Source organism: Aulostomus chinensis, chromosome 9 (genome assembly GCF_037954235.1).
Source record: "Aulostomus chinensis isolate RoL2024-O1b breed Wild chromosome 9, RoL_Achi_v1.0, whole genome shotgun sequence".
NCBI lineage: Eukaryota > Metazoa > Chordata > Actinopteri > Syngnathiformes > Aulostomidae > Aulostomus > Aulostomus chinensis.
In genome coordinates, this window is record NC_141328.1 from 23,947,714 (window position 1) to 23,971,816 (window position 24,103).

Here is a 24,103-nt window from a genome sequence, read left to right on the forward strand (position 1 = left end):
TGCACAAAAATCATGTTGGCAAGGCTTCCTGTGGGGAAAAAAAAAATAAAATACCAAAAATGGTGCAGATCCTTTAAAATGTACTTTTGTGCAAAACCATCAATCAAAGTCAATCTTCCTTCAACCTCACACTCCTCTCTTCCCAATCAAGTGCTGCAAGTGAGAAAAACAACTCCCTAATTATGAGTTAGTGGCAGCGGCACTTCAGAGCATCCCCGGGTTTACCGATTCATTCCACCCAATCAGCAAGACGTCACCATCATAATAAATAGTCTCCATCTTTACTCCTCACCCTCGTTCATTTTCTTGTCTCTTTCTCTCTTGATATCTTTTCCTCCCTTTCACTCATTAAATCTGTTCCACCCTTTAACCCTGTGGGCAGGTGCTACTGTAATTAGCCATTATTTGACTATCAAAAGTCAGGAGTTGATTAAATGGCCACGAAGCAGCGCACAGAGCACTTTCCCTCTGAGCCCAGCCCCATAATTTCAAAAGCTTCTTGCGACCTGCTGAGGGCCTTTCAGGTCTGTGAGACGCCGCTTCCGACTGCCAGTAAGAGCCTGTTGCCGGTGGTAATCAAAACTGATAATCTTACAGGATAGAAAGGGGTGGAGGTGGGGGGGGGGGTGTGGGTGGAGGAAAGAAAGGAGAGCAAAAGAAAGAAATGGTTGGGGGCTTTCGGGAGGTTGGAGCTCAAGCAGAGAGCCTTCCATTAGAAATGTGTTGAGACTCTGAGGGGGCCGGTGGCCAGCAAGCGGTGAAAAATGCTGCCTTCTTAAGGCAAGTGAATGCCATCTCTTTAGTGATTAGGAGCAGTAATAATGGGCACCCCTACCTGTTACTGCTAAGTCCATTTTATTGCTAATTCATTTACCTATTATTTCAGACCTATTTGACAGGAGTCACCTGCTAAGAAGTCATGTTTGTCAGGTAGGTATGCCCATTAGCTGGGGATCTTAATTCAGCCTCACAATGGTGCCAGAAGGAGAGAAGAAAGACCAGCCTTGTTGGTAGCAGATAACACCACACAGAGTTATCCTGACCCAACACGGAAAATCTTTTCTGCTCCAAAAATAATTAAATTTCATCCCTGGAGCGATACTTAATTAATTCATTTTTTTTGTATTATTATTATTATTATGAGTGCTTTTTAAGCCAAGCTAATCTGCTTTAGTGCGCCGCTGTGAAAATCCTGTACGCTCTGGAAAAAATAGTACATTTGACCCGGTGCATTAAAAGCTTATTGAAAATTAGTTATACACAATTTTGTAATCATCTGTTATTGTGTGAAATTAAATCTTGCTTCTGGACGAACAGCTGAAAATGTAGAGGGACCTTTTGGCATTTTCATAACCAGAATTTCTTTTCATTGAGCAGAGCCATTAATATCTAAATAAATATTTGACTAGATATAATTTATTTTATCAGAATAAATCATGTGGTATTTATGCTCCTATATTCCCTAAAGAGAACTGAAGCAAAATAATCACTCCCTGATTAATGTTGTGGATAATTCTCCCCGGGGAAACATTCTTTATGATAATATCCTCAATATGAGCATCTCGATCTCAAATGTCACAGATGAGATTTGAGCGCCGGTGAAATCCAGTGTGTAATGTATTCCCATGGATTATAGAAAGAAAAAAAAAACAAAAAAAAACAAATGGCTTTTGGCATTAATGTAGCGGACTGAGGAAGCACAAACAAAATATGTAAATATATACAAAGATTTGATTGAATCATTACATTTGGGTATTGGATTTTTTTCTGTGAAAGTCTATTACTTGAGTCAATAATCGCCAGTGAGAATAGAAAGAGGAGCAAATTGCATTTAAATCGAGCTTTTGTACAAACGGTTGTCTCAAACTCCTTCAGTGTCCGGATCACAAGCGCAGGTCACTATCTGACACTTTCAACATTCCTAACTGAATAAAAGGATTAACCACTATGAATTCATACGAAGGGACAGAAAACCTCTCTCTTGGGGCGATGTTGCATGTATGCATGTGCGTGTGTGTGTGTGTGTGTGTGAAGGACCCCTCTCATAGCCTGCCTCTCCTGGGATCCCCCACTCGGCCTAATCATTGTTTCTCTAACAGATAATTCTCCATGTCTTCACACGTGTCTGTACGTGTGTGTTAATTAGCGCTGCGCCGGCTGAGTGTGCTCTTCCCATAATCACTTAATTAGGGGTGACAGCCCCGATGCTTGTTTACTCAATTAGCCATCCTCTTTAATTATCTAATTCACAGCAAGCAAACTGTCCTCATTAGAAGAAATTTCATGATCTGGCTGCATGCGTGTGTGTTATTGGTGTGTTTGAGTAAAAATAGGAGGGTGTGTATATGTGTGGGTGCGCATATTTGTGAAAGAAACATTTTAGTTGGTAATACATGACACAGCAAGCTATAGCAAGAGCAATTAAATTAATATAAAATTGCCTCTTTCCTTTGAAGAGAACCTACATTTGTATATGTCATCAGACACTACACCGTTTGAATCACATGACTCAGGTTACTGCTGTAATTTCCCTGACATTTAGTCACTAATGATAAAATCTTTGCCAAAAAATAAAAAAGAAAGTGAACGTTCATGTTGAGTATGATTGATGGCTGCTCTAAATGGAGGCATCCAGGGCCGGCTCTTTTGTTTCTCCTGACCAGCCTTGCCACCTTACCCCCCACCCCCACCTCCTCCACTCCTTCATGTGGATTAAAGCCTGCCGTTTATTTAACAGTTCATTTGAGCAAAGGGGCGACCAAGGTGAAGAAGGTGGGGGGGGGGGGGGGGGGTTTGGCAGGGTGTCTGTGCTATGCCGTGGCGGGACGTCCCTTGCAGGACAGTGCCAGGCTGCGCTGTGGGGAGACGAGACAGGGCCTCCCCAGCGGACTAATGCCCTGTAATGAAGATTAAGACTCAGTCAAAGACCATACTGTTCAGCTGGGATTGGAAGGAGGGGGGAGGAAGTCAGGATAATGTAGAAGGGACGAGGACAGAATTTTCAAAAAGTGTCTGTGGATTTTTAATAACGCGCAAAAGTATAAAAATAAACCCCACAAGGCATCATATATTAAGATTTCTCAACCAGCTGGGAACAAAAACAGATTTTGGTTAAAAATGTGCTAATTGTTCTACAGGGTATCAGTAGCAATCACACCTTCAATCATAATTGTAGCCACAGATACTTCAAAGAGAAATTTGAGTAAAACTGTAAATGCAAAAAAAAGAAGTGCAAAATTAAGAACATAAGAATTCATATAAGCCTGTTTTAAATGCACATTTCAATGTCCGTTCTATGATGTACCTGGATGTGTCTTTAGATGTGTAGGGAGAGCTAATCCAACACGTAGCAGCTACAGGTTCATCATCGCGGTTCAATTTTATGGTGGTTTTGGCAAATCGATCCGCCCTTTCAGCGAATGTTGGGTCCTGAGAAAAACACCTGACTCTCAAACTGCAAGACAAATTCTCCACAGTGGAACAGTCAAAAATTTTAAGGCCCACACATGGTAGTACAACATGGAGGAGTTGACGTGAGCAACGAGAGAACGAGAGTGTTTTAATACTGTCTTCGCTAATGTCATAAAATCAATTAATTGATTTTAATTTTTTTTTGTGAGCCTCTCAGATGCTATTAAAGACAGTAAATTTTACAGATTGCATTGTTAAATATACTCAGTTCATTAGACAGACTATTTTTGGGTGGAGTCCTGGAAATCTGCTCCTAATACATAAGGAGGGGTTCACATCAAGCCAGAACACCGCTGAAATTCCACACGCAGTATGAAATTTAAAAAAATATGCAGAAAAAAGCTTTATAGGATGATAACATACTACGTAAAGAGATATCCCCCCCCCCCCCCCCCCCCCAATCCGTCACATCCCCCTGGCGCCGGGCCCCAGTTCCCCGATCTCCCTGAATGAGACGCTCATTGAGTTTGTTTCTTTTCTTTTGTAATTCAAGGCCCGGTTCTGACATGAAATGATTGCCATTGTGGAACTTTTAAGTTGCATACTGGTAAATGAAGGGTGAGTTTTGGGGCTTTTCTTTTCTGTTATTGTGTGTGATTTTGTGTGTGTGTGTGTGCGTGTATGTGGAGAGCTCTTAAGAAGACAGTTAACCAGAGCAGCCTCGACACACGGCATGCTTCACTTACCACTCTGTGGCTAAAAGCTCCCCGAAGGCCTGTTACGCCCAGACACACTTCCACTGTCTCCCGCCATCTCCTCGTCCTCCACTTCTTTCTCTCCACATAGTTCCAATCCTCTATTCTCAAACTATTTTCAAATGTTTTGTTTACCTAAAATATTCTAAGGAATGGCGTGATGGAGATGGATGGATGGAAGGGTAGGTGGGTGGGTGGAGAAAGGGTGATCTTTTTTCACATGACCTTGTGTTGGCGGGGCCAACCTCCCCCCTCCGCTCTCCGTCTCTCTTCCCCAGACAGGCTGTGTCTGTAACTGGGCTGGCAGTTCGGGCCTCTCTTGGGCATTCTGGCATTCCTCCCCATCAATCCCCCCAACCTCCTGTCTCCGGCTGTCTTTTACCCACTGCAGGTTTCCATCTCTCACTCTCTTGCTTCTTCTTTTGCTTGTCTGTCTGATATAGTATCAACAGCTCACCATCTCTCATGACGTCTTGGACAGGTTTTGTCTCTCATCGACTGTGCAACTAGTGTGAAAGAGACTCATGCATGTGTGGTGAGTTAACCCCCACCCCCCAGAGATTTTCTGAGCTGGTCAAGGTTTGTAAGGGATACACCAGAAAACTACAGTAAAAAGCAGTAAAAATACACGAAACACAAAATAAATCCTCCCTCTGGTGATACGGAGCTCCCTGTGCACCTCGCCACTCTCACACTCAGACGAACCTTTATCTCTCTTGTGTGACGTGAAAGTATTTTTGACGAGTGGGACCACACAACTCTCCGCTCGCCGCCACCCCAGGCTTTTACATCTCCGTGGCAACGCCATGGGGTCGTCATGTTATTATCACCAATGCTTGACCAGCCAGCCTTCTGCATTCACTCTGTCTGCCTTAATGGACTTGCTGCTGTCTTGACAGACAAGACAGTGTGTGTATGTGTGTCAATGTGTGTGTGAGTTTAGAAATGTATGAGCGCCACATGTCCTAAAAAGATGTAGATTATTCTACAGCGTGAGAACGTTTCAACGTTGAATAGAAAGGCTAAATGATGTGAAGAGACTGCTCTTTCAAGTTTTTGCAGGTCCTGTTTTTAATGCACACCAATTCTAAGAAATGTAGCCATTCTTTACCAGTCTGCTATTGTCTATGGAGCCTACCGTTTATGCCTTTTCGGTGCGTTTCATATCTAGGTCTTTGTTTAATAGGGAATCCTTAGGAAAAAAAACCCAAATAAATATGAAACTATACACTTAAAGCTTGACCCTTCAGGTTAAAGCATTTTTTTTGTTTTGTTTTGTTTTTTGTCTCTGAAGATGTCCTCATTTGGAAAGCAAAAACAAATGTGTGCACTTGTGTGTGTGTGTGTGTGTGTGTGTGTGTGTGTGTGTGTGTGAGTGTGAGTGTGAGTGTGAGTGTGAGGAAACTCATATGACAGCCCCCGCAAGTGTCAGACTATCGCCCTCCTCCTTTTGTTGGGTGACCCCACAGAATGTGGTGGGAATGGCCACTGGGAGAGAGATTATGGAAAGACAAAGACTACTGGAGAAGGAATGAGGGAATGATAGAAAGACGGAAGAAAAGAGACTGAGAGAGAGAGAAAGAGAGAGAGAGAGAGAGGGGTCAGGGAGCCAGCTGATGAGAAAGTGCCTCCGATCACCTCGTGCTTCTCCTCCGCCCCCTCACTCTGTCTCTCTCTATCTGTTCCACTCTTTTCGTTCTTTCATTCCCACTTGAATTCCTCTCCCAGCGCTTCACTCCGATGTGACGTCGGGTTTTGATCAGCGATAACAACAGAGATGCGTCAGTCCAGGCCCACTCATGCTTACACACACACACACGCACACACAAGTTAAAGGCGCCGAGTTAAAAGTGGCCCTGAAGCACTCATGAAGCTCTCTCTCAAACTCACACACACACACACACACACACACACACACACACACACACACACACACACACACACACACACACACACACACACACACACACACACACACACAGGGAAACACAGCGGTGGCCTTTGAGTGAATGCTCTTCACAAGGCATAATGACAGTATTCTGCAGTGTCCGTAGCTCAAACAGTTCCCACAGACAAGACAGACAGAAAGAGAAAGACCACTTCTCTCTCTGTCTTCACTGGTCCTCCTACTCCCACCTCCTCTCCAACAACCCCGACTTTGTCCGAACCATGTGACCTTTCACAAATCATCACTATTGGCTAACACAGTCCTCAAATGTACTTTTCGATCCAATAAAAAAACTGCTTTTGGCCTGTGAGTTTGTCAGTTTGTCAGTAATAACTGTGCATTTAGATATCCTGGTAACAATCAATCAAACAGACACACGCTCGTGATCACATGATCTCCTCGGCAGAGGTGATGAATCTACATGCGAATACGTGAGGGGCGACAGTTCTGGGCGAGTCATACACACGTTTGCGACTCTCTCTTTCAACAAAGCAACCGCTCTGTCTTCTGCAAAGAGGCAACTTTTTCTAACTACTTTTTTAAGACATCTTTTTCAGAAACTGCTTGAGTCAAACTTTCATCCTTAAGCACAGACAACATTAAGAAGCAAATGCTTTGAAACATTATCCTGCTTGACCATGTGACCATGTAGGACCACTCACCATCACTCCCTGACCGAACCGCTCGTTTCCTAGCGGGACCTGACACAGTGCAGGATTTGGCGGTGTATATTTTGAAGGGGGGATGGAGATGAAGGAAGTGATGGTGGTGGTGTTTTGTGTGTGTGTGTGTGTGTGTGTGTGTGTGTGTGTGTGTGTGTGTGTGTGTGTGTGTGTGTGTATGTGCGTGTGCGTGTGCATGGGGGGGGGCAGGTTATGAAGCCAAATGAAAACATGTCACTCAGGGCCCATTAAAACGTAACCCAGCCCAGCAGAAGAAAGAGACCCATATCATCATTAAGTCATCTTGGGGCGAAGCAAAAACCACAAATATTATTCCTACGTCCCCCCCAAACCCCCAATCCTCGATCACACACTCCTCTTCTTTTGGTTGAGACGACATAAAGAGACGAGATGATTGGGGCGACGCTGTGTTTGCTCTAATCCATGAGGATGACAGGAAGATGTTTGGAAACGTCCTTGACAGCGCAACAGTTTGAATGATTTTAACATAAAATGTGAAATTAATAAAAATAATTCGGTAACTTTTGATGCCTCATTTATGTACCCATCCAGCCATCGGATTACTTTCCTACATTTTCAAGTAGTACCAGTGACATTTTCATAATCAGTGGGTTTACAGTAAGGACTGACCGCTATGGGATTTTTGAGGCCAATACCGATTATTATTGCTTATATTATTTAAAATATCAAGTTAACCCCATTCCAGTTTGAATAACCAGTTTACATGTATTGTTAAAATCCCAATTTAGCTGACAAACACAATAAATCGACCTTTGCTTACATCATGAAAACATTTTGATTGCTCAAACCCACTAAACTTTTTCAATACGGAAATTATTTTTTGCTTTCATTTTTCTGTTTTGTTTGAAAAACTGAAGCCCAGAAAATGTTCAGCATTTTTTTCCCCTAAACAAATAAATACATGAATACTGAATTTCCCTCTGGGACCAATAAAGTATCTATCTATCTATCTATCTATCTATCTAATACATTGACAACAGTTGTCAGCACAACAACCTATCGACCACCTATTCAAAGAGAGTAATCCAACTTTTTTGGACCAGAAAGTCATTCTTTGTGAGTGTGTTTGGGCCATTTCCTGGTCTTTGGTTCTTCACTCCACAGTCAGTCAGGACCTGGGCATACACCCCCCCCCCCCCCCCACACACACACACACACACACGTGCACACTGACAGAGCCATCTCTGTAACCGGCGGGCATTTGTGACGTTCAGCATTATGAAAAATGACTTGCTCCCGTGGCGCACCGGGGTGGCAGTGATTATAATATCCAGATAATCATTTCAAACAAATTATCATAATTATCAATCAATCATGAGCCTATTTAAGTGGGGGGAGGAATGGGGGGATTGCAGGGCTGTTGGCAGGGGGTAAACTACGGCCCCGGAGCGATGGATCACTTGTGTGACCCGTGAGCCTCCCTCTATCCACATAATAGCCCTCATACATTTAGGGTCATTTAGCTAGCCTATTTAGAAACTCAATTCCCCAGCTTGATACAGGGAAAAAAATGATATTCACACACATGTGCATGTGCGTGTGCGCGCACACACACACACACACACAGAACCACAAGTGCAGCTGACCCCCATTTGGCTCCCTGGTCTTTCAACACAGAGAGGAGAAAATCTACTTTTAGGTCAGAGTTCATTTCAACCCCTGTCATTTTCCCATTTACAAGCCATGACACATCAAAAACATTGAGTCAGGATGAGTCCAGTAATGAATGCTAGCATTTGACTGACATAACTGTTAAGAATAGACAGAAAGACATTAATTGGAGACATCGCTACTTAAGAGGAGGATCGAAGGAGTAGCAGACAAACAAGAGAGGAAGTGTGACACAGACAGAGCTGCAGAGATTGTCTTAATGAGATATTCCGCTGTATCTTTTCACACTAAATCCCCCATGAAAAGCAGCGTGAATTGATTCAGTCTCAGCAGAATTGAGAGGTGAATGAATGGGGCTCGGAAGGAGAGACTGAGATATTGAGAGAAGGAGTGAGGGAGAGAGAAGGAGAGAGAGAGAGGGAGAAGGAGAAAGAGAGAGAGAAAGATAGTCGCCTTCAGGGGGGGAGACGATCGTCTTGGGAAAAAAGCAATCAGTGCTCATTGATTTTCTCTGCTGGTTGAATGGAGGGTGTCTATCTGGAAGTCATTATCTGCCATCTGATCTGCTGGAGTGTTTACACACGTCAGGATGGACAGCGGCGCTCTTCTGAAGATGAGGATTAACACACACAGCCACACACCCACACACAAAGCATTGCCTGTCTTCTTTTCCTTCTGTTCCCTATCTTGTGTACCACCTTTAAATCTGAGGAATGCAAAAAAGAAACACAGGTTGTCTGATACCCTATTAACGTGACACACACACATGCATGCGCGCGCACACACACTGCACATACACATCGAGTGTCAATGAGAATATATGTAAGCAGGGCCAAGACAGACTAACACACAGATAGTCCAGTTCTGTGCAGCCAGACCAAAGCAAACAATCCCTGATTCTATCACCAATTGCCACTGATAACAATCTATAGCCTGAACCTCTCTATTGAGAGAGGAAGAGAGAGAGAAAGAGAGCGAGAGAGTGGGAGGGAGGATTCAGATGTTAGATCTATTTATTTTCTGTCTGTACACGGCGTGAAGATGCACATGTTTTTGTGTGTGCTTGAGTGTAGCAACACAGCTCAACCCATGACTAAAAGACCTTAAACCTCACAGACGCAAACACACACACACGCACACACACACACACACACACACACACACACACACACACACACACACACACACACACAGCTGTAAGCTCAAAGCAGCTTTCAGTAAGTGGGCTGGAGAAGCTACAATAACATCTTTGCTTATGTTTTATCCCTCGTCTTAACCCTGACTCTACCAGAACCCCCAGCCGACCCACCCAGGGAGACACAGAGGGAGAGGGGGAGGCCAGTTTGCTTTAAGGGTGAAGTTGCTCGAAAATTTAAGACAACTATACATCCAGTTTGTGTTGCTTTCAATCTGAGATTTCGTCATCCTAACTGTGGAGATAATCTTTACGAAGGTATTAACCTCCACACTGACAACGTGTGTGTGTGTGTGTGTGTGTGTGTGTAAGTAAGTAAATGCTGTTTTTCCTCTATAAATATATACTCTGACATAGAACAGTTCTGCTCAACTGTGAACGTAAAAGCTGTATGAATTTAAGCAGGATTCACGTCTGATATCAATGAAGTATGAAATGAGCCAATTACAGTGTCACTATTTTGTACCAGACATTATATCCATGCCTGAAAGTTGTAAATAAGTTATGAAGATGTAAGGTGGTAAGATTTATACATGTGCCAATATTTACGAGCTGACTCGTAGCATTTAGCTTTTTTTTTCATAGCAACGAGAGCCAAAAGTGACTCCATTTTCTTAAACATGGAACTTCACGTTTACTCATTTGATATCAAATATTGGTTCATACACGTCTTTACAGAGAAACTTCCATGACTTTTCAGCGCCTTTTTCACGATCAGACCCTCTTTGAAATGTCAGTTTCACGCAAGAAATAAACATAAAAAAAAACCATTTAGGAGCATATTTGAAACTAAAACTAATATCAAACTACCTTGTTTGACACCAACATGTTAAATCAAGATTTTTGTCAGTCAAGTTCGAATATGAAGGTATTCAGGAGGAACATTTTCGTTACTCTTTACATGAAATTTTTTCAGGCCTGTAAATTGCTGTTTTCCATTTCCATGTCTTTTCATGACCGTAAGAACCCTGAAAAGAACATCAGGCTGAGAGAGTCAAGTAAAGTGATACCATCACATATGTGATGTCACCCCTACAACACGGTCAAACCCAACAGTCTGGGAAATGGTCATCTGGAACATTTTGGATGTTTTTTTTGAAGGATCCCCAAAACCAAAGTATGAAACCGATAGTGCTGCTTACAGTAAAATGTTACAAACAGCAAGGGCTCGCTTGCAATATTATGATGGTTTCATCATGAGAAGCATGAAAAGTGATGTGAATTTAAAGGGATTCACGTTCTGAGATCAGTTTGGACTGAAATGTCCTATTACAGTGTAGTTTGTTCATGCCAGACAATGGGACTGTGTCTTCAAGTGGTAAACAGTCACATCTAAGGTAGAGATACATAAAGTTACAAATTACGCCATTATTCATGAAACATCAGCGTCAGCCCTGCAGCCCCAAGTCAAAAAGAGATGTGGCTCCTCTTGACGTTTTCAGGAACTTCCAGAACTTGCAAAACTTTCAAAATGATCTGAACTCAACTCACACTGACACACTGTGTCTCTGTGAAAAGCATCTGATTGTACCTTCTAAAAACATGTACTTTTACAAACTATTCTATTGTACTGTGAATCACAACAACTAAAACAAACTAACACACAGAGTTATGCGCGCGCACACACACACACACACACACACACACACACACACCAGCTTGGTGAACTGGTTTATTCACAAGCTACAACTCAATTAACGTTCTGCCTTAATCAAGCGTAGCGATGGTAATGTCACGGTGGAGGCAGGAGCGCTGAGTGTTTATGAGCGAGTGTATTTGTGTTTGTGTGTGTGTGTGTGTGTGTAACTTGCACGATGTGGATGAATGAGTCATGTCATAAGGACTAGCTCATGCATAATTTCATTCATATTCATAACAGGCATGTGGTCTGCCACCGCCCGACAAGGGCCCACCGCAACTCACACTCTGCATAATAAGATGTGGCTCTTGTGTGTGCATTTGGATTCTGTAGGTAAGTGTAGCATATATATCTGTGCTCAGCCATCTGTGTGTGTGTATCATGCTAGTATGTATCTGTACTTGTAGATATGTGTGTGCGCGCGCGTGTGTTTGTGTGTGTGTAGAGTGGAGCGTATAGGCCGCTCTTATGTGCAGGGCGGTTAGGTCGTTTATAAAACCGTCTAGGTTTTTCCACATTGTACGAACATGTGGGGAACAGGGAGCAGCACAAACCACCTGCGGTCGACTCTTAAAATAAGCTCATTGACTAAAGTAGGATTTCACATCAACCGAGGAGCCTGCCTGTTTATTACTGCCACACGACCTTTGACCTGAAATGCAAAAGAGGACATTTATGTGACTTTTCTTTTCCTAATGACGAGATTGCTCGACGTCTTTTTCTTTTTTCTTTTTTAAGGTTGCTCATGAGGTGTCTCTGTCAACATGTTCTCCTCTCCTGTCACATACTGCTTTAATTAAGGGACGAAAAACTTGGGAGGGAAAAGTATTCCACCATTAGTTCTGCTCTGGATGTTTTGACTGTCCCATCATGTAACAGAAGACAAAAGGCAGATATGATTTTTGGAATAAAAAGGTCCAATCTCAATTGATTTTTTTTTTTTTTTAAGTAAATGCGGAACATATGAAAAAAACCGCAGCATGCCACTCACTGGTTGGGTTTTTTTTTTTTTCTGCCCTCCTCTATCAACCACCAGTAGGTTCACAGAAGGGTTTCCATTTTAAACCACCCCACACTGATCCTACATCCTGTTCAGTCCATCAGGTTTGACAATGAAACAAAAATTCATAGTTTTAAGACAACTCTGACGACTCTGCAGAATTTATCTTCACATTTCCACCCCCTGATTTCAGTTTCAGCCACCCTGCTGCTGACTTTGTGCTTTCGGGGCTTGAGCACGTCTCAGCGTCCCCGCACGGGCTGCGGCCATTGTTCTTTCATGGACCATTAGATGGACATGAACTCGTGTGCTGTCCTGTCCTGACCCAGTGACACTGGCTATAAAAACAAACTGCCCAGCCTCTTCAATAAATTTATCACCTCATAAAGTGGTCAGTGAATGGTTAATGGGATGTATCGGACTCCGTGTGAATGTCAGAGTTTTTGCCTTTTTTTTTGTTTTTATTATATATGTTGCAGATCTTTAACCTTCCAAGAATTTTTTTGGGGGATGAGAACTGCAACTTAAAAGCCTAAACAGGAAACTTTTACACTTAATATAAATGAATGAAATGCATGTATCCAAGCATACATATTTTATTTCACACATCAAGCTGACATTTTGTCGGCATTGCCCTCATTCACTGTTCGTTGTTATACCGATGTCAAACAGAGCACCACGACTTGTATCTAACCCATTAACTAGAGGAGTGAGACCCCACGACACCTCGAATCGCTGTCTTTATTTATTTATTCGTAATTCAACCCAAACCATGTGCCTAAGCCTACACACTCGAAATCAGAGGTACCGGTCTGTAATTAAAAGAGTACAAATGCTTGTTGCTGAGGGATAATAACCTTCTGAAAGACAACTGTGCTTGAGGGAACATTTTTGAAATTCTACTAAACAGTTCTTGTCTTGTACCTCCACTTTTTTTTTAACTTGTGATCAGACCTCAACCAAAACTATCTCAAAATATTGTATTTTTCCACTGAGAATAAAAGGAATGTGCGGCATTTTGCTTGAGGTTCTCACTGCAGAAGTTCACGCAGTTATGCACTGATGGCTCGTCAGCATACTGAAACTTTTTGTAAGATATCACGCAGGGGAGAAAAAACGAAATGGTGAGTTAATCTCTACTGACTCAGGTGAGCCACAGACATGTTTACTTCTTTGTTTACTGTGTAATTTGGTTACGGAGCAGAAGGTGGAAGCGTTCTGAATCAAAACTGCAACTGGCTGTGGGTGTGTCAAGACATGTATGTGGTCGAGTGGAGACTTACAAACGGATCCAAGTTTACTTTGCAATCACTTCTACCTCCTATGACAAGTTAAGCTCTGTGTCACACGGACGTAAAGTTTCCTACCTTTTTGATGCAGCTGTCAGGAGAAGCCTCTTCATGGTCGTTCATCATCTGCTGAGGAAAACAAATAAAGCTTTAAAAAGGTCCCATAGAAGATTAGAAAAAAATATATGCAAGAGGCACATTTTATTTGATTGGGAAGAAGTATTAATTCAAGCATAAAAAAAGAGACTATTGATCCTTGCGCTTTACAGGTTCCTCAGCTCGGGGTTGATGACATGCGCGCAGGGTGTACACAGTTCATCACGCAGACCCTCTGGGCAACAAATGTGACCAAGGGGATATAATAATGGACTGAGAGGTCACAAAAACACACACACACACACACACACACACACACACACACACACACATTGAAGCAAACATAACATTACACACACACACACCCATCCTGATGAATGAATACCCCACAGATTTGACGTTAATTCTCCGCTTCAGCGTTGCAGGAAATTTCGCTGAGACTGTGTATGTAAGTGTGTGTGTCTGTGTGTGTGTGTGTATAATTAAGCCTTCAAGCAATATTTACTGGGGGCAGATGGGTGGTAGAATGCTCCCAGTGTCTGCCAGAGGAAATGAGGGAAGTGGGGGAATGATGAAGAGATGGGGGCTTCTCTGCTGCAATGAGGGGGCATTTCACATATAATGGCAAACCAGAGTCCACCCCAGCCTGTCTGCCTCTTTCTCTGGCTCTCTGAAGCCCATTGATGGCAAAGAGTGGGTGGGGGGATCAAAGAAGAGAGATGCAGACTGTTTTCAGAGCAGTTTTAGGTGGGGTGAGTTTAAGTGGAATTAGGCCTATAAAACTTCCTCAAGCGCAGACACATGGCATATCTTAGCCTCCCTTTTTCCTGCTCCCTATCCTCCCCATCTGCCTTCCAACAGTAGCTGTGTTGTTTGGCTGTTGTGACAAGACTGGCTGCCCTTATATTACAGCTGACATATAAAAGTTTGTATTTCCTAAAGCAATGTGGTCCACCATGATTTGGAAAGAGAGATTTATCTGCTGTGGAATCTGTCACTGAGACTGTGAGGTTATTCAAGCAGCTGCTTTCATCCACATAAATGGGCTCAATTCACAGGAAGTGATTATGGATTGTGTGTGATTTTGTGGATGTGTCCAATCCAAAGTAGCCTGAGATAAAGATGCTTAAAAGCCTCGGCGATGTCGGAAAGTTCACCCTCAGTACTTCGTTCTCTCCACCCAGTACCTGGCAGGACCATCATCCTCATCATGTTTCTCAACCTTTGCAGTTGCATCCTGTTCCTGAAATGAGCTTCAGTGCCTCTTGTGGCAAATCAAATGTGTCGCAGTGCTTTGACTCATAACCGTGACTCCCCTGATTTTTTTCTTTTTATTTTAAACAAGCACACGGAGTGCTAAGCTGCAAGACTGAGGAGGACAAGTCTGACCACCATGTGTCTCTACGGCTGATTAATAACAAATGACCAAACAAAGCCATAAGGAGTCTGGTCGACATTATTTCTATTTCTTTTTACTACAGTACAGAACATTTATAGCAGATCACAGTCTTTGTTCATCATCTTCACTTTACAGTCTTATTGACAAGTGTGTATGGATAAAAAAAAGAAATCTCACTGTGTTGTGAAAATAAAATGACAAAGTGTGTTGACAGACTGTGTATATACTGTAGGTCTATATAGTTTGACGGCCAAAGGCCAACAAGTAGCCAAAGATGGGACTTATTATATTTGCTGATGTCAAAAGTAAGTTTTCTTAATCACTGATCCAGGTATATTTATCCCTCAAAATAGACACATTTCATCAAGAACATTTTTTTTGGAGACAGACAGAAAGGAGTTCTTTTGGGTTAGAGATTCAGAGTATAATCAAGATGATTCCGGAAGCTGTAAAGTTCTATTTTTGACAACAAAGAATTTGACTGAAATTCACCACTGAAATATCCAGAAAAAAATGCTGCAAATATCAATATCCTGCCGATGGCTTTGTACTCTCTTCATGATCCAGGATCTACAATTTGATCCAGATTCCATCAAAAAATTAATCACTAGTAATATCAACTGTCCTCCCACCAAACTTCCTCGTGATCTGTCCTCTAGCGTTGGAGATATCCTGCTAACAATCTAACGCACGCCGAGGATCACAACGACTAACCTCTCTGATGCACTGGGTTTTGTATGCTGTCTTTCTCCCTTTAGCTCTTTAGTGTAACAACACTGTTAGATAAAATAGATTTGTTAAAGGATGACTATTTGGTTGGAACACACACAAAAAAGGCAAATCTTCAGGCTGTGAAAGTATAAATGACCATGTGAACTTTGAACAGAGTGATGGAGTATAGTAAAATTTAGAGAGTGAGTAAAAGAGAGAGAGAGAGAGAGAGAGAGAGAGAACTTCCCCTTTCTTGTAATGTGCAAGACCAGCTGCAACAGTTTACAAAACCAACAGCTTGGCTGGGTCGTCTAAAATGCTACCAGCCGTTCAACAACTACAGGACAATTTCTGGACCCCCCCCCCCCCCTCCCCCAGCTCTGTTCAGCTTCATTCCAAGTGTAAATATGTGTGCGTATCAAATTGTGCAAGAGTAACCTGAAACTGTAGAAGACATGCAAGCAGACATGAGTGGTTTATTGATGCTTTAATGTCTTTTAGTTTAAGGTGGGGGGTCAAGACTGTGTGGGCTTTTTAAAAAAAAAAAAAATTCACATCGGTTCTGAGCCCAGACACACTAACACGACTGTCAGGAAAATGTTAATTACAAAACTTCCTCTCCTTGGATTCTCTGCTATTCTAAACTGTGGTGAGTGCATGTTGAAATGTGATCCGGTTAGTTTTGGTCAAAGGCTAGTTGATGCAGTTTCCAGACAGGCTTTTACATCTTGAACAAAAAAGGCAGGTGGAGATGCTCTTTCAACACTGACAAACTTTGCGCTCAGCAGATAAACACACAGGTACCAGCCAAGCAAATAAATAAGCTATTAATCGAGAGGGAAAATGTGATTGGCCAAGGACTGGTGGCGCTATGATTTATTACACGTGTCACCGTCATCTCAAAGTGACTTTTACTCTGGGTCGGTGAGACAGGTCCAAATACAGACTGGCCTATGCAGGAGAAGGATGGATTTTCCACTACACAGTGAGAGGTAAAAATGTCCATTTGTTCTGTATCTAGCCTGCTGAATGCTGACATGTCAATATGTCTCATGGAAAAGAGAAAACACTGAAGCGAGGGTAATTAGAAAGTGTGTGTGTCTGGGCACACAAACCCACTCTCTCCGGCCCGTATGACCTCAAACAAAAACAAATCCAGTTGTCGCTTGATGAAAGTGCAGCCACCTGCAGAATCCTTCCACCAAGAGCTGTCCAGACCCTCATTAGGGGTACGCATCAATGTGTGTGTTTGTGTATGTGAGAGTGTATCTCACAATGTCCATGCTCTCACACCAGGCGGAGAGGGAAAACCCGACTATTATTAGTATTTCATAGCTCAGCTTTTGTTATTGGACTGAGTCAGGAGTTTTTCAACACCACTTTAGCACCATTCGTATTGACATGCCGTGATGACCAAGCACACAAAAGAAAACACGACGTGGGGAGAGAACCGAGCAGTGAGTGGACTCCCTCTTTGTTTTTACAAGACTTGTCACAGTCTGAAACACATGATGGAGAAAAATCCTTCTCAGTTCATTTCCAGAACTCAATTAAGCTGGCCGAAAAATGTCCCGAGAGGGTTTTTCTGTATGGGGGCCATGAGGCATATGTTGAGGTTTTACATCGAAAGAGTAATGTCCTATTCATACAGCGAGTCGCCGATGAGAAGGAACTGCAAGAGGACCTTACAAAGCTTGCTCATCATCTTTCACAGGGCCCCACTTGGAGGTTTGCGCCATAGGAAAATGTTAGCATTCTGTAGCCAAAAACAATTCTCCTCAACTCTGAATAATGAGAGGCAATACAGCAACACGGCCCAATGGATGGCTACGGATGTCACAAAGCCACAAGTTTCCAAAAAGAACCAGCAGCAAACAAACCTCAGGACTTTTTGAAACAGGGCCACTGACTGACACAGCCACACCAAGACAGCCACAAATTGAAAGTTGCGCTCACATTTATTGGGAACTTTTGCAGTTTCTTGGCATGCTGACAAAGATTTTATTGTGGTGGCAACGAACTGGATGGGTTATTGATCTTTTTTGATGTATAGATGGGAGAGGAAGTGGTCCTTCACTGTGGGTCGCGTTGAATAATAAACTGCAGGGAAACTGTATTTGTGTCAAAGAGCAAGTAAAAGAAAAGAGAGGGGAATGACAGGGGGAGGCTGTGTTTTTCATTGCCGGAGCCTTTAAAATCAGGGCTAATCGTCGTGTCAAGTATGACCACAACAAGAGAATCGGACTCCTCTGACTCCAGATACGGACAAATCTGATTGGAACACTTTAAAATCAACAAAAGAACGCAACTGCCCCAAAAAAGGAAGAAAAGATGTGGGGAGGTCTCCAGTGTGTTTCTCTTGCTAACACTTGAACTACCTGATAACAAACCTTTTACACTTTTTATGTTTGACTAAAGACGCAAGTCCAGCTCCCAGGTCCAAGGTGCCTGGTGTAGCCCCAAGTCTTTCCTCTGCCTTGTCGATTATAACAGTGTAAAATGGGCTATTTCAGGACTTCCTAGAGATAGGAGCCTTGACAGCTGACCCAAAACAAGACCAGAGCTATGACTTCTTAAAAACATGCCTCAACAATGAGGTTGTCCACAGGGTATAAGTGAGGCGGTGGGAAGACTGAGGGCAGGAGAGGAGGAAGCCCGGCAGAAATTCTCACTGCTAAATACCAGGAAGCTGGGCGTCCATCAGATAGAATATATTTATGATGACTTTAATAAGCAGATGACTTGAGGTGCTTCAGCCAAGGCAAACACAGAGGAAAATGCTGCTAGGAAACATTCTCCCTCTCACTCTTTCTCTCTGTCTTGGCTGATAGAGAGGTTATTAATGTGGGACAATCGCATGCAGTTTAACAGCAAAATAAATGGATTCCCAAGAAGTATCACAGGCTCATTGTCTAAGAGAAACACAGGGGATCAGATTAGCTTGACACTTATCACATCGCGCTAAAGCTAACAGTGTTACCCAACCCTGCATCCAGATGGGTATATGCAGGGTGCGGCCAGTGACGGAGTTAAGAACTGTTGGTGAGATAGAGATTAGTGCACAAAGGTTAGATTTGAAAGGCAAACACTCAGAACTATTGTGCGGCTCTGGAAAGTCACGGCCACTTGTCAAATACAAATGGCTGATATTTGCAGAACGAGCATTGACCCTGCATGTCCTAAGAGTCTTTGTGTGATTTAGAAAGAAAATCCGGCGGTGAAATATCCTGACTTTGACCCCAGACAGGGTTGTCTCATCTTTTCAAAGTCCTGCATGATTCACAGGTCTTGCATTGACATGTGCGATCTCTAAACTCTTGATACAAATGACAGAATCGAATATTTGTCTGACAGGTTTGAAGCCATTTCTCTGGAGGAAAATAGTGTTACAATGTAAGGTTTGCACTTAGCAAACAAACCAGGGGTATGAAGTCCACTCTTATGAACATGAGAGAAATGAGATGGAGGGGTGGAGGAGGATTCTGCAAATGTATTAAAAGGGTCATATTTTAATGGAGACCTTGTACAACCATCCATCACCTGATGTCCATGGCCTTTTATCCTTTTAAGGCCGTTGACTCTGAACTTGATATCGACAGAACCATACAGATAAATTATCTGCTTGGCCTCCACTTTATTGATAAGCCATTTGGGAAGATGATCAGTAATAATCATAAGTGAATAAGTGTGTGCCGATACATCTTGTGCTAGCAGATGTTGTGACAGCCACAGGCTTGAGGCCCAATAAATAATGCTACCTTTTGGCCTAAGAGGATTGCCTACACAGCATCAGCCTGCTGCCCTAGCGTGCATTTCAGATCATGATATATCACATTCTCCCTCTTCATTTTGATAAAGGTTGCAGTTTATCAATGTGTGGGGCAGCAGGAGGAAAAATAATATTGCCTTAATTTTAATGATCTCCTATTCTTTCCGTGACACCTATTGCCTCATAGCAAGCAGGGGGTCATGGTAGCAAGATTTAGGGTCTTGACTCGTGGGCGTAAAGATCGAATCAAAGGTCATGCCACAGACACTTCATTTCACATACCTCATGTAAGCTGGATGCCACTGATGTATGTTTATATTCACGTGCTACATACCTCTGATTTTCAGCTCAGCAGTCTCACGTTTCTCTATTTCCCCTCTTCTAAACTGAAATTCTGTTTTCAGAAATGTACACAAGACCACACTGGCTCTGTCCATGAATCCCCAATTCAAACCAGGAATTCCTTTAACTTGGTAGAAAGGACAAGGAAACAGAGAAAGGGGGATCTCTCATCGCATCTGGGGCCTTTCTGGACAGCGGCCATTGAGATATTGTCACGTGACGACAGATGACTGGCAAGTTATTTGTATATCGTTTATCGAGGTCCAGCAAAATATTTACTCAGTGTACATGATTAAACATAAACAGAAGGATTTGAGCAGCTTTTAATTTCTCCTCTCTTTCTTTCTTCATATCATGGACGACTGAAGGAAGCGCGAGGACGAAACGGAGAAGGAAAAATCCTAGCCTATCCTGTGGCTTCTCTGCAGTTTTGGATCACACACACACACACACACACACACACACACACACACACACACACACACACAAGGAGCTTGGGCACAGGCCCAAACATAGAAGTGAAAAGTCTCCAGTGACTTGGAGGCTAAGCGCATGTATATATGGGTCAATGCCCAGGACAAGCAGGGGCTTTCTTCTGCGTTCTGAGGGTTGATACAGAGGTCAAGCCCTGCACACAATAATGATGATGATGATGATGATGACGATGATGATGCTTGATGATGATGAGGCTGAAGCCATGCCAAGTGACTCCACAGCAGATAAATAAAAAAGGTCTGAGTGTGGATTTCCTATTCACAGCTGTGTTTTTTTTGCGCAGTTTGATCTGATGCATCAAACAGACAAATTCTCGACACATTAGTACAATTAGGTAATTACTGTGGTGACGCTGACCTGGTCCTCTGCCTTCTGTACGCCTACTTGGTTCTCTGGCCTTTCTTCACTCTCTCAATGACTTTTCTGTCCCGGTGAGGCCTCGGTGTTTACAGGGAAGACGGTGTAAGGTCATCATTAGGACACAGGTGAATGGCTTAGTGTGTCCTGAGAGAGTAAACAGCTCCTAGTGTTCATTAGACAGTCTTTATTAGACACACAGTCCTGATTTCAGTTATTGCACCAATACACTTGAACACACACTCGCACGTTTGCTTAATCATCCACAACAAACAGCTCACTAAAATTACGGAGATGTGGTGAACGGTGCATCTGTCAAACACGACACTGTCCCTCCTTTTAATGACCATCCACTATAAATAATTAGGACCGATTCAGCATTGCATCAGAACAACATCAGGTAAAGCAAAAAGCTTGAATTTAGAAAAGTTTTAATTTAGGTGCAATTTCCACTGACTGAAGCATGTTCCTGGTAAAAACTACTAGCAATAATAACAGCAGCTTAATAGTTGTAATAGCTGCTATTAGAATGTATTATTTTGAGTGGACAGATAAAAGACAAAAAGTATTTGTCCGTAGCAAATGGACTGTAGCTAGTACACTGTTTATCCTTGTGATTTGTTTCGCTGGACAATCAGGTCATTTCCATAGTGGAAACATATTAGGAACAGAGTAGTTAAGCCAGCTGTTACTGCCAAAAGATACTGTCTGGAGATAGCTGGCCACAAAAGCTTTCTTTCACTGTGGTGGCCAGTGAGGAACACAATTTGAATAACGTTTAGCCCAAAAATAAAATTAAATGAAATCCAAATTTGACTGCTAAAATGCAGGTAATAAAAAAAAAAAAAAAAAAAATCTTGATGACTGTTTAATATGCTTTTCTTTTTCAAAACCACTATAATCAGAGTCTACAGTATAAAGCTTGCAGTTGCTGAATGACGAATAATATCAATGTGCTTCTTCTTGATTGAAAATTTGCTGAAATTTTTCATCCATCCAATCCATCCATCTGGAAACGGCCACATTTGACACTTAACCCAGACAAAAAACAAAGAAAAAAGAAACCAAACAAACACTCTACAAGGGTAGAAAAAGAACTAAAAAAATTCAAGTTTACTGAGAAATGTTCCATTGATCAAACCTAATGTATGCATGTATCATCTGAACTCACTGACCCGATCTGTCTGACCGGGATCTCGTGAGCTGTTTAAAACCTACTACACACACGTGCGCGCGCGCACGCGCACACACACACACACACACACACACACACACACACACACACACTATTTATCCCTGTCAAGAGATAGCAACATTTATCACCACAGGAGCTGTCTCCAAGTCCGCAGGATCAACCCATCACCTCCACAATAAATGTCAAGCTCTCGTGATTTATGCAGCTAATGAAATTGATTAGATGGCAACAGTGTTCCAGAACATTGTAATCACATGATTCACCACTGTCTTGTTTACTTAACTAGCCTGAAAGATCTTAGGAAATATAACTGGATCTGGTTGGTTTTAAAGTGGCCGTGAGACATCTCTTCAACCTTAATAATGATACAGTGAAATCTTTGAAGCCTCAGTCTTTATGGTTTGGCCTTGAGGACTCCTCAGAGAAGATACTGTATAATTGAGAGGAGATAATGTCGCAGTCCCACTCCCTTGTACAAAGGCCATTGTCTGATGTTTTTGCCATGGAAAGCCAAGATGAGTTGACTTAGATAAATTAGGAGACAATGTCAGACTTCAAAAACCGAGTGGCAAATGTTGCAAATGTGACGATATCCCAGCTAGCAGGGAACGTTCCCTTAACACAGGCTAACATTAGCCAAGGCTAAAAAAAAAAAAAAGCTTTAATCTCAAATATTAAAGTGTACTTTGGGATGTCAAATCATTTCAAGGTTTACTGTCTATTAAGACAATCTCATCTGCAACATTCTGAGGATATATTGGGAACGTTCCTCAATGTTTAACCTAAAATCTCTCACATGAGAATGTTTTTAAGAGAATCTTACCTTCAGGAAGGAACATTCTGGGAGCAAATGAACAGAATATTGTATTTTATATTCTCAAAACATTTTCAGAGACCAAAAAAGAAAAAAAAAATCAAGCTAATGGGATGCCACCTGCGATCCTGGGAAAAACTGTATGAAATTGGACTTCAGTGTGCAGGACACCGCACTGAGTCATGACAAGACTTTTGATATCTGACTACCGGTAATCTCATCAAAGTTGACTCTATGAATTAAAAACATCAGTATCAAAGCTCCATTACAGGTACATCTGACTAATTTTATTCTTTTTGAAACACCAAAATCACCATCTAACATGTCGGTGAATGTGAATACCCATTCAGATGACCTTCGGGCTCATCACAAATGAGTTTATTAGCTGGGCTATATAAGGTGAAGGCCCTTTACAACCCTATTAGTGACAAGGAGAGACTATCTCTGTCACTAAGATTGATGTTCCCCGCTTATCGAGCGCTTCTGTTATCAGTAAAAACCTTCAGCGAGGGATACTAAGTCCCGCCTTCACACTTGAGACTCATCAAACCTCTTTATCGTCGGCAGCATCGGATGTTAAAAGCTCTTATCATTATTATCCTCATTGGTGTCATTGATACCGGTTTTATTTTAAATGTAGGCCTGTCATCATCGTCCTGGCTGTTGGAATCACAAAGGTATATGTGGAGATAGGATGCTCCGGTGTGGTCTCTGAACCCTGGTTTATAGCTGTCTGTGTCTGGCGAGTCTGTCGGATGATGACTGATGACTTTATTGGGGGAGTTGCTTGGTCACAATTTGGAGCTGGGACTTTCCATTAGTCATCTAACCGGAGCAATCAGATTGGAAAATATTTTCTAACACACTGTTGACCTTTTTTTTTTGGTTATTGGTTTTTATATCTTAAAAGTTAAGAAAGAACAAAAAAAAAGGCCAATCAAAGTAAAAGCAGGTTTGGAGGATTTCACTTGTGACATGTTTTCCCATTTTGGTTGTAACAGATGAGTGAGGGTGAATGTTATTGAACAAGGGAGGCGGGATTGCGAGTGGCGAGCATGGCGAGAGGAAACTTATCTGTCCTTGGGCTGTGGGACAGAACACAGTGCTGGCTTTATTCAGCGTCTCAGTCCTGTCGTTAAGGAACGATGACACACTCCTCCAGGCCCACATTAATCTTTAACAGTGTGATTTCTAAAATAACACCAGTCTTTTCCCTAAGGCACGCTGGGAGAGAAGGCCTCGTTCAGTCCTTCCGAGCTCCGTCAAGCTCTCATTTTTTTTTCTTACTCTGTTAACATTGGAAAGCAGAGGAAGGGGTGAAAAGTAAAATGATGGACATGAGTTTGAGGAGACAAATAAGAAACGGAGCTGGT

The 24,103-nt window shown here is 42.3% G+C and overlaps 1 protein-coding gene across 12 annotated transcripts in view; it reads right to left on the reverse strand.

The window, feature by feature from the left end:
- The window catches only part of prdm16 (PR domain containing 16), a 248,068-nt gene that overhangs the window by 68,810 nt on the left and 155,155 nt on the right, over positions 1-24,103 (reverse strand). For 10 of the 12 annotated variants that reach the window (XR_015117926.1, XM_086214416.1, XM_086214415.1 and 7 more), the window contains one exon: positions 13,631-13,681. Coding sequence is in view for 11 of the 12 variants with exons in the window: in XM_086214416.1 (XP_086070542.1) it covers positions 13,631-13,681 (51 nt within the window). In the remaining variant the exon portion in view is untranslated. The remainder of the gene's footprint in view (positions 1-13,630; positions 13,682-24,103) is intronic. The other 2 variants (XM_086214414.1, XM_086214418.1) reach the window with 1 other exon arrangement.